At 41.7% G+C, this 11,775-nt stretch overlaps 1 protein-coding gene across 1 annotated transcript in view; it reads right to left on the reverse strand.

Moving 5' to 3' along the window:
* The window catches only part of itga3b (integrin, alpha 3b), a 29,818-nt gene extending 26,071 nt beyond the window's left edge, over positions 1–3,747 (reverse strand). The window contains exon 1 of the mRNA XM_078280035.1: positions 3,316–3,747. Within this exon, the coding sequence (XP_078136161.1) occupies positions 3,316–3,491 (176 nt within the window). The 5' untranslated portion in view covers positions 3,492–3,747. The remainder of the gene's footprint in view (positions 1–3,315) is intronic.
* Positions 3,748–11,775: the final 8,028 nt, after the last annotated feature.

An 11,775-nucleotide genomic window follows, 5' to 3' on the forward strand; every position in this document is an offset into this window, starting at 1 on the left:
CAAAATCACTCACTTCTGTTGTCTCAACCTGAAACCTGGCAGGTTGTGACTGTGCAGAGAAGGGTAATACATTCCAATCATACCATGGGGTTAGGGGACTGGAAGAGCCAATAGGTGGCCAGCTGACTGCCCAGTCCCTCCTCCCTGCTACAACAGAGAACAAAAAAAGCCCTCAGAAAAAATCTCTCAGAGACCGTATATGGGCGATTCAAAGAGTTTGGGGGGATTGGAGAAGTGAATGCCCCGTACAAATTGGCCTCAGGTAGCTATTAGATAATTCAGGTGCAGCCCTTCCCCAAGAAGAAGCAATGTTGGCCTACTAATTGGTCATGTACCCCCCTCTTTTCAGAAAACATTTTTAAATTGCTTCAGCAGAGCCAAGATACACTGCTAGATTCAGACTAATTAGATAATAGCCTCCTTCTTAAGAGGTTAAGGAAAAACTTTATTGCACTCGCTTTATTGCAGAAGTGGGAGTGGAAGCGCTCTCTTGACTTTTAACCTGGACTCTGTTTGACTCACGCATGCATAAAGAACGGCCACTGTTGACATTGTACATGTCACGACCAGTTTATATGCAGAGTTCTCGCATTTTTTAAATATTCACACTCTAGCTCGTTCCAATAATGAGGAAGCATGTAATAAACAGCTCTGTGGTGCGGTGAGAAAGAGCTGGGCCTACAAAAGAAGCCAGACAAAACAGAGGACATAGACAGCACTGTAAAACCAGCCCAAGTCAAACATGGGACACACCATCCGTACATTGTGATGTGTCTTTACAGAATCACAGAGTATGTACACAACAAGGTCTGAGTACTAAAGAACGGTCTTTACTCAACAGTGGTTTATTCACATCTTACAAATGGGCGGCTGAAATGGGAGACACAGTAACATTGTAATAAATATGCTACACATTCTAAAAAAACATTTTTTCTGAGAAATTCAAGAGTGAATGTGATATTTTGGTTGCATGTATGTAGGTTAACACTCTCCTTTTGAATTACAGGTTACAGTCACATTGAGGTTGGATGTGTCACACTTTCTAGAGACTCACTTCCAATTCAGAAACAAACCACCCCGACATACAGCACCAAAACACACCATGAGACAAGCAAATGTATTTGATTGCGGACATCGCTGGCATAATGTTTTGCCATAACTTCTTGGCTGATTCAAACCAGCCGAGAACATACTGACATGTACCACTAGTACAATACTAGTAGTCTTTGATTAATTAGTTTCTTTAAATTTAAAATAAATAGTTCAACATTTTTTGGAAATACTAGTATTCAGTTTTTTGCGGAAAGTTGGTGAGAAGATTGATATGCTACTCTCATGTCTCGATGCAAAATATGAAGCTACCGCCAGCAGCCGTTAAGGTTAGCTTAGCATAAAAACTGAAAATGGGAAAAACAGCTAAACTAGCTCTGTCTGAAAGTATACTATGTTGTAATTAGTGAGATACTGATGGGTGGATTTGGTTATCGTTGCACAGCACCAGGCTAGATGGTCCAGTTTCCAGTCTTTCTGCTAAACTAAGCTAAGTGGCCGCTGGCTGTAGCTTCATTTTCACCACACAGAAAGAGTGGTATTTATCTTCTCATCTAACTCGACAAAAAAAGTACTACCCAAAATGCATAATCCTAAACTTAAGGGCTGAAATGAATCCTTAATTACCAAAAAAGCTGCAATATAGAACAGAGCATGAATTAGCTTAAACCTCTTAGCTAGCAGCGGACTGACGAGACTTTTTTTACAGCCTTCTTGTCCCCTCAGGCCTCCAGCCTCTCTACCAGGGCCATGTGGTGCCTTCTTGGGTTGCAGTCTGTGGACAGTGACTCCATCCCACTGGGGAAAGGGCCAAGATGGCACATTGATTAGGTGTCAGCTGGACACTGGTACTCATTCTACAAACTAGAGGAAATTTCTGCAGTGATTACGCTGAACCTTCTTTTTTTTAGGCTGGTAAACCTTCACTGTGACAACACAGAGGAAGTGTGCCCTGGTTTGCAATTTTCTTCTTGCATTACCCTTCAAAGCAGGACAAGGACACAGATAACATCTAGTTATGGACACGCGTGTGATCATGGATGCGGAAGGATTTGGGGGGCCACTGTAATTGGCCGAGGGAAATCCTAAACAATGATGCAGTTTAAGGATCTTTGATTAAATAAGCTACATATAGGACAGATGTGTCACACACAACTATTCCTTAAACAAAAAGCATGTACTTTCACGTAAATTCTTCCAAACACTGTTAACTCCACATGAGCATTCATGTCTAGGTAATAACAGCCTACAAGTGTTACAGGCCAATGAACACCTTTATTGCGAAACACAAACTCACTTGTGTCCCAGCTAAATATAATAGCCCCGGAATAGGTGGAAAGAGAGTAGAGCAGGCTATGTCACGGCTTTCTGTGCATTCCAATATGTACACTGAAGTCTGTGGGATAACTATTGAATAGCTTGGGAACCCATAAACTGATCTGAAATTACTTTTTTAAAACAATAACTTAAATTCCCAGATGGCTATTGAACTGCACAGCATAAACAAGCCCCAGATTGAAGTTGCTGGGCCTGTGTTCACATGGCCCAGCTGTTTCACCCACAGCTGCAGTAGAAGTTCCTCTCAAACAGGAATTATAGCAATTCCAATTTAGTCAATTATGCATTTTCAACAATAGGATTGAGTCAAAGTTGGAGAATGGCACTTGCAATAATTGGATGATTAAAGGTTTTGGACATAGCCGTGCATGACAGCTAGAAAAGGGAAAAAATAAAATGGAGAATTTGTCTTTAAAGAAAAAAAGAGAGATATTCATTCGCCTATGTTTTTACATCTCAGATTCAATCTGTTTGATGTGACTACTTTTCACAAGTTAACTGAAATGCAAGACACATTTTTTTCTGACCCAGGTACCAAGTTCCGCACGTCCAATTACAAGACTTTTAATCTTGAGGCACACACATGACACAGATCGTCAAAAACGGTCAACAGGCCTAAATACATGTGCTCCGATGCCTTTTAAAAGGTGGTTGCCTTGTAAAAAAAATGGAAGCGTGTCATGCGAAATCATTTAACAAGTAGCCTAAACACAGGTTATAAATGGGCCGCAAACGCAATATATTGTAGACTCCAAAGCTTCATCGCGGCATTTGCGCAGTAAGTGGGCGCAATAAGGTTCTCTGAGGCGGATACAATGGTTGTTTTTTGTTACGCCACCTGGTCTAAAGCAGGTGCGTAGTTTGGGTATTTTAACCTCAAAAGGAGACAAAAGTGGAGCATTTAGACAAGCACAGCTGATAACTTACAGGTACTTTCTGGCGCCCTCCGTCTGTTGATGCACAGCTACTGAGAATCCAAAGAAGCTCCCTTTGGTTTTTCCCTCTTTGATCACAGGAAACCGTTCATCTATGTTAAATCCACTGCCGATTTGCGTCCCGTGGTATGCAGCCAAAACAGCGCAGAGCAATAGTCTTGGAGACATGTTTGGGCTGTTCGCGCCTCGCAAGTGCAGTGGGTTTAACGGCAGATCCACGATCAGCGTGGGTCCGGCACGGCAGTCTCCCGCAATGAGCTCCAACAGGTAGGCTGCGCTTCACAGAGACCTGCCCATTGAGAGCCGGTGTGTCCCCCCCCCCCTCGCAGTAAGTGTTACTGCCTAGGTGTCGGTGTCTGCGTCCCTCTGCCTCTCTCTGCTGCCCTCCTCTGCTCTGTCTCTTCTTTCCTCTCTGCCGTCCACACCCATTTGAAACAAGTGCACACTCACTGCATTCACACACTTGAGTGTGGTTAGCTGTGTGAAACCTCCGTCTCTCGCCTTTTTCCCCTCCCTGTCGCTGCTTCTCTTTCTCTTACACGTACACCATGTTTTGCTTTCGATATGTTCTACCTGCCAACAATAAAAATCTCAATTACACTTTTCAGAAAAAAAAAGCCATTAAAGTTGAAGCCATTAGTTTTAGACGAGATAATGAAAGTAACTTGGTATCTGTGCAATAAACATGTAGGCTATGTATGTGGCTTGGGTTTTCATTCATCCCTTTATGGAACTTTCATAAATATTACATATATTTGAGCAATACCTCCATCAACACCACATCATGAAATCTTTTCTGATTTTAATCACATTCTAATCAACAATTAAATGAGCTTATTAATAAACTCCTTTCAGTATTTTCCCTTTAGAAGCATGGGAAGTAAAATCACAACAGATCCATTAGTTCCAAATGTACATTAGATATTACAAGTAAGCTAGTGGAGGTGCTCTATCCAGACAGTATGGTAATGTTTCTGAAATGACTGTCTCTGTTGAACTTTTTCCACATATCATCTGCAAAAGAGCATACAAAATCTTTTTCAAGCTGGTTAAACGTATAAATTAAATGTAGCCTATGTAATTGTGTTAGCTCAACGCAGGATACTTTGTGTAGAAGGGACAATATTATAAGAGTCAGACCTCCTGTCAAAACTCCTCCAAGCCAACTAAAAGACGCATGGCCAGCCCTCACATGAGCACTCTTGTGACAGCCACCCCCTGCCTCGCTCCACTGTCTATGGCTCAAACATATGGCTTCCAATAGGCAATTCATTAAACCCTTAATCCCCTTAGAGAGTTCACGAAACAGGCCAGATTTTTTTAAAGCATCCTTTCCTTTCCATGAATCCCCCTCCACTTCCCACCCTTTTTTTTAGCCTGTCTCTCTTAGACCCCCCCTGGAGTCGAGAGACCAGCTGCAGCCCCATCCCCTCCGCGTTTGCTTGTGTCTTTACAGCAATGCATTCTTTCATCGTGTCTGCTTTATTAGCTGACTCCTGGCTTACATCTGGCATCACTGACTTCCTCTAATTGATGAGCCGAGCTCCCACTCTGCATCTCCTCACACTCCAGGAGTTTCTCTCACCCAGAGGTAATCTCTCCTCTATTCCCCAGTGAAATAATGCTCTATGGAGAATGTAGTTCACTGTACACATTCCACACAGGTCGACTGCAAAAGCTCTCTGTGTGCTTCAAGAGAAACTGTCTGTATTTGGAGGCATTCACAGGCATTTGTGTGCATGCTCTGTGTCAGATTGTGAAACCATACAATATCACTTCTAAACCACGTGTAACTTCCTTTTTGATACCAGGTAACAAGAAGTTTGTATATAACAAAACAGAGAAAACACATTTACACCTTACACCTTAACACAGGTTAAGGTGCATTCCATGGATTGTAATGCAACACTCATAATGTCAGTTGGAGGTCACATCTCTGTCTGTCACTTTAACAATGCTGTTCATTTGGAATCTTAACATATTTCCAGACTTAATCCAGACTTAAACTTTGTGTTTGCATATTATCTAGCAAGTGAAATGCTTTTCAGCCCAAAGGTGAGCGCACAACATGCCAGTGTATACAGTGTCAACATCCTGTTGTTGCCTTATCAAGACATGCATCTGTCACAGCACTGACGTAGCACAGATCCATTCCATCATGCAAATAAAGACCCAGCTTGACCGCCCTGACTAACGACAACAGACGAACAATCTGACCTCCCCCGTTATTTTTGCTCTATTTATCTATGTGAAAGTGATGGAAAACACCTGATCCTTAACCCCTCTGGGTTTTAGACCTAGACTTTTGACATCTGAAAAAAGTCCCTCTTGAAAAGTGACAGCTGATATAGACACACTGCACTCTTCTTTATGGCAGAAAAAAAGATGCATTAGGTGTGTAATTGCACTGACGGCCAACTGTTAATCCGTCATACTAGAGTAGCCTATGAACCTTTCAAATGTACAAAAAGCTGTATCTGATCATTTTTTCCACGAGAGCAGTAAGTTCACTCTGAGTCTCTACCCGGTGTTACAGTAGGAAGAAAAAGTGGCAGAGTTCCAGCCTTTAAATGTGTATTCCCCCGACCCAGCTGTAAGCCTTCACCAGTCTCTGTGAACCATAAGGACAAAGACCCGAATGCAGTTGCTGCTGCCCCCAGAGTCCTCTGGTCTACAACCCTCCGGTCTTAACCCACACAACACACATGGAATGTAATTTGCAATTTATCTCCCAGTTTCCTGTTTTTTCCTCACCAAACCCACCATACATCCCAGAAAAGAAAAAAAACAGAATCCCCCCTTACTTCCCTTCTTCTTATGCCTATGCCTTTTCTTTCTGCCTCATTATATCCATTTAATTGAGGAGGTTAAGCACACATACTTATAACATCTTCCCGCTCAACTTTTCTGCTGCTTTGTGGTTTTTCGTATATCCAGAATGGCTCCACAGAGTCCTCTCAAGGCATCCTTTGAAACAGTGCTGAGGGCTGATGGAATGGGTTGGGTAAGTGGGATGCTATGTGGAGTTCCTGATGTGAATGTGTGATAGTGTAAATGGACTGGCTATTGTAGAGCAGAGCAAATGTAAAGACTGAGTGCATCAGTATGCTCCATAATAGTCCCATTACACTTATCTCTGGTAACTGTATATTGGTACTCAATAGGCTTTGGGTAAAGTCGTCAGACAGCTGGTTGGAATAGACTGAACAAACCAAAGTGAGAAATACAGAAACAGCCTTGTGAACATGAAAATACACGATTTAAAAAAAAACGCCAGAGACCTCAAAATAACGAGATGTCAGCCTTGTGTTGAATTTTCATGAATATTAATCCATATTACTGGCGAACATAACACACAGAGCAGGACATTGGTTGAATATGAAACACAGCACGCTCTCACACCGAGCCCTCACTGCATGGCGACGGCAGAGCCGGCCGTTGCCATGGAGCTGGGAGTTGCTATGAAGCCAGTATGTTCTGAGCGCTGGTAGGCTGTGTGGTCTGTTTAAAGTCCAGCCAGGACTCTTGTTGGGCTCAGATGACCTTTCACGGGAATAAAACATGATCTACTCGGCCCTGTCCACTAAACCAGGACTTTACCACAGAAACATACGCAAATGAATGCAGACGCATGCGCACAGTGACACAAATAATATGCAGCTTTATCAAAATGTCACATTTCTCTCCTACTGTGAAGACAAGGGTAAACTTTCATACATTGGCTGTTCCTTGGCACATGGCTAAACTGCAGAATATAAAGTGAACTTTTGGAGACAAAAGACAATGAAGTCCATATTTTCCTGCTGTGACTTTAACTGTCTGGCACAAATGAAATCTAATTTTAGGACAAAATATAAATAATACATGAGGAAAAATCTAGTAATATGTCATTTTGTTTGATATACCAAGCCTTTACCTGAATAATCCAGTCAACTCTCTGTGTCCACAGATTGCAGTCAGTATTGTACACATACAGGGCAGTCCACAGTGAAGGGATACTCGTATTAGCCATATCTTTCACAACAAATCGGGGGCAATCAGCAGGGACAAAACTGACGCCAGCTTATCTATCAATCAGTTTTGGTATGAAGAGTGAGATGATGCACTGTAAAAATCCATGTGTTATACTCTGAAACACCACATTGAACTTATGTTCTTGTATTTCATGAGTTACAAAGTAATTTTTTAAACAAATCTTGGGATTGAACTACTAGATGCAATACAGAATGAAATTGTCATTACCACAGGCCCCATTGGACCACATATGTTCGTACATACTACATATCTAATATGGAACAACTGGCCTGATGTTATACGATACTTCTCCATTCAATGTCTCTGCGTGTGGAAATTGTGTTTTCTAACTTCTCTAGGTTGCTGAGCATTTCTTTTCCTTGTTAAATCTTCATTCAACTCGTGTGTAGATATCTGTGAGTGTATGTTCACTGAGTGCGGGTGGGGGCTGTATGTCAGCATCCACAAGTGCGTGTTCTTTGAGTGTTTGGTGTATGTGTGGCAGGAAGGAAATGCAGCAGGGGTTTGGGACCCACACAAGGTCTTGCTGTTCCTCAGGTCTCCAGTTCGTGCTAAGTGTAGGAATGTGTAGCCTGAGGAGGAAGGCGTGGCTCTGAACACTCTCTCACTGTCCAGTGGCACCTGTTTTTCAGCTTAGCTTTCAGGCAGACAGATAGAGCGATGGGAGACAGCGGGACATATTCGCTGTGTTGTGGACACAAAACAGCTGTTACACAAACCCCTTTCATAAATACAATACTCCCGGCGTAACAGTGAACCCTCCAGTTTGTCTTTCTTTCTGTTAAAGGAACCTCTAAAGCTCACAAAATAACACGTATCTTGTATGTGTAATCTTAACCTGAAAAACCAAACCTGTAAAATTGACAATTTGTGGTTTTACGGGGGTTATGTGCCAGACTATTTCTTGGCCACAAGCAGTGATTGGCGACAACAAGAATTTAATAGAACAAACAATAAATAATGTGCTGTTTAGTGTTCTTTAGAGGTTCTGGTATAGGCTACTTTTGTTACCTTTGGAAAGAACCAGGCTAGCTGTTTTCCCTTGTTTCCAGTCTTTATGTTAAGCTAGGCTAACTGGCTGCTACAGTTCACACACACAAACATACACACACACACACACACACACACACACACACACACACACACACACACACACACACACACATACACACACATGATGGAATGGCAAAACACCTTAACTGAGTGTGGAACTGAGAAAAATGACTTTAAAGGATTTTAGTTGTCCAGCCAAATGAATTATAAGTAGGACACTGTAAATCTGGCAATTAGATGTTTTAGTAATGTCATTTATCTACATAAAAAATCCTGAGCTCAAACTTGACTTTTTCACTTTTGACCTATATTTTGAAGTTACTGTACTCTGCATTTATATTGTCTGCTAAAAGTGAACAGTCACGCCAAGGCAAAAGGCAGTAACTTTCACATTATCAATATTTGGTTGCTGATCACCATTTACAAAATCATTATAGTAACACCTGTATAAAATGTAGTGATCATGGCATTTATTTCTCATGATTTACAATTACTTATAACCATCTATTTATTGCTATCCTGCACCCTAACTCAATTTCAGCGTTCCAAAACAAAGTCAAAGAGCGGTAACTGGTTATGGTGTTCTGCCTTCTCGAAAAAACAATGAAAAATATAATTAACTCATTTTCAACCAAAAACAAAGTTACTGCCTTTTGCCCTTGCAGGGCAGAGTAGCTGTAGTTTAACATACATATATGAAAGTAGTATCGTTTTTTTAACTCAGAAAGAACGTAAATAAGCATTTATCCTGAAGTGTCTACTTCAAGAAGTTGATTGGCCTGAACCAACCAGTGTCACGTCAGAAAGTAATGTACAACAACAAGTATTGGGGGTGAGACACATTATCTTGATGGAGTTTATAACTTGCTAAAAATGCACTTACTGTAGAGCTGAGTTCATTTCCAAACCTTTCTGGAAACGTTCCATCAACAGTAATAGTAATGCTATAGAGTTAATGATTTATTAAGGGTAAAAATGACACTTGCTGTACAATGGTGCATTCTCAGTAATGTTTAATCATTAAAAAAAGGGAGTCACACCAAACAGCATTCCTTCCACTGCCCGTAGAGACACTTTTGTTCAAAATGAACAATTCTGTGCAGAGGAGTCATAGGTAAAGAAAGAAATGTTTGAGGGGAGGCTGGGTTTGATCTGGCTCTGTGCCCAGAGGACTGATAACCTTGGGCATGAGCTCTCAGTATGAAAGATAGAAAAGGAATAAGCACCGCAAAAATGCATATAATTGCACATTTATTATTTAGCCATTGCAGCGTATATGTCAGCTAGAAAATACAGAGCTTTAAGGGAGTGGGTGAGTGAAAGAGCTATCTCTCTGGAGAATAACACCAGCTTGACCTTTTAGCCAGAGCTCAATCATAACAGGACCGTGTTTGTACCTCAGACCACACCAGTTTTTGGCTGTTGCATGCACTAAAAAAGGTCAGGAGAGCATGTCACCTAAGTTGAGATTTTCCCCTCCTCCCATGGGACACATTAACTCAGAACTTGATACTTAACAAGCTTGTGAAGCCCACACCATCACTTGTCTGCAATGTTTACCAAAGGAGCAGTTATCTGTCTCTGGGACGTAAACAGTCCCCTCTTTTAGAAAGGGCTGCATTACATTACATTTTTATAGGTACACAGCAAAAAAAGAAACCTCACCTGTGGCCACACTTTATCCTAGTTACCACGACAGTTTTATCCCTGGAGATGAAATATCATGAAAGGATGGAGAATATTGGCTTACAATTGTCTCTGAAAGTCACATTGCCACTTTGACAAACTGGATAATTATATTCCTATCTACTTTCACTTAATCCAATTATTAACAGCCCCGCTATTCTTCACCCTGGCTAACAGGTGAATAGATAGGGCAGTAAATCTGATGCATGGTGCTGTAACCAGGCATAATGTAATCTGGCGGACAGGCCATTGAATAATGACACAATCTGGAGGGTAACTGACCAGCAAACACAACGCTAGCTTGCTCCCACATTGCTTGTCCTCCCTCCTGTGGTAAAGTGAGTTGCTATGATTTACAATGCTCCTTATAAAGCCTCCTTCCTGTCTGCGCAGTGTATAGGCTGTCTGGCTGCCCGACCCCATGCAAACTTCACTGGTCATCCCTGAGACCTCATATAAACACCCTGCGGATTTCTTTTCCTGCCGTCTTTTGATCGGTTGTTTGCAGTGGATCCTCTGCCACCACATGGTGCCATTTGTGTTTATGACTAGGCTTGCATGACCTGCAAATGAATGTTGGAACATAAAAGGATGGGTTTATATTGAACGCACATGTGTTGGTTTTCGACAGCCAAACCTGTGGTCCACGTCCTTGGTTTGTTGTGAGTGTGGTGAGGTTGGCAGATTGTCAGATTTGATTGGTGGTGAAACTGCTGTAATGCTAATAAACCCATGAGATTGTAGATATAAAAATGTCTGTGTGTTCAGGTGATTGAGTGTTCTGATGAAGAAGCAGGAGATAGTAGTTGTGGATACTTTTTGTTGTACATATATATAATTCAGCAAGACTTTTCAGTTCATAGAATGGTTAGGTAGTTTATATATCACCCTTCATCATTGTTAAAAATGATGCGTTAAAAACAACACATTAGGGATTTGTGCTAATGTGTGTGAAAACTGCCATGCATGCCGTGTGTGTGTTCAGCCTCCTCTCAAGCCAGCGTGTGAATCCACACGGTCTTTCTCTACCGAGTGTGTGAATACAGAGCCGAGCCCTTTGTCTCCTTCGACAAGTGGAGCTGTACGCTACAGACCTGCACATTTTCCACTCAATTGAATACCCCTCTCAGATCATCAAATGTCCATTCATTAGCCAGGGACACTGGCAGGGACTTAGCAGTAAGGGGACAAACACAGGGAGAGGCCTGTCTGGGGGCACTGTCCCTCACACTGTGGCCTGAGACACTGTGGGTGACTGTGGCCTTCAAGTATAGCACCTGAGATGACCATTGTCATGATGAAAAAGCTCTGTGGAGCAAAGGTAGCTGTGACTTTCATGTGAGCATGCACAATCCAAGCTTTCATTTCATTAACAGTTGTTTTGTAAATTAATAAATAATATCTATTGAAAGATGGTTCAATTATTATGCTAACTTTTTAACTCTATATCCATTACTTTTAAATGGCTATCTGTAACTTTCGGTTTGTGTTGATTCCAGCGGCCCCTTTGGACAAAAGCGCTAGTGTTTTTACCACACCTGCTGTGATAAAGGTCTTTTCTTTACGGTGCTGTATTGCCCACTGTATATTACTGAGTTAGCGTTACCGGGTGGTCATATAGTTGCGATGAATGTTTTGCTCAGACCGAAAATCATTCATTTACAATAATAGAATACGT

This window comes from Sander vitreus, chromosome 21, assembly GCF_031162955.1.
Source record: "Sander vitreus isolate 19-12246 chromosome 21, sanVit1, whole genome shotgun sequence".
NCBI lineage: Eukaryota > Metazoa > Chordata > Actinopteri > Perciformes > Percidae > Sander > Sander vitreus.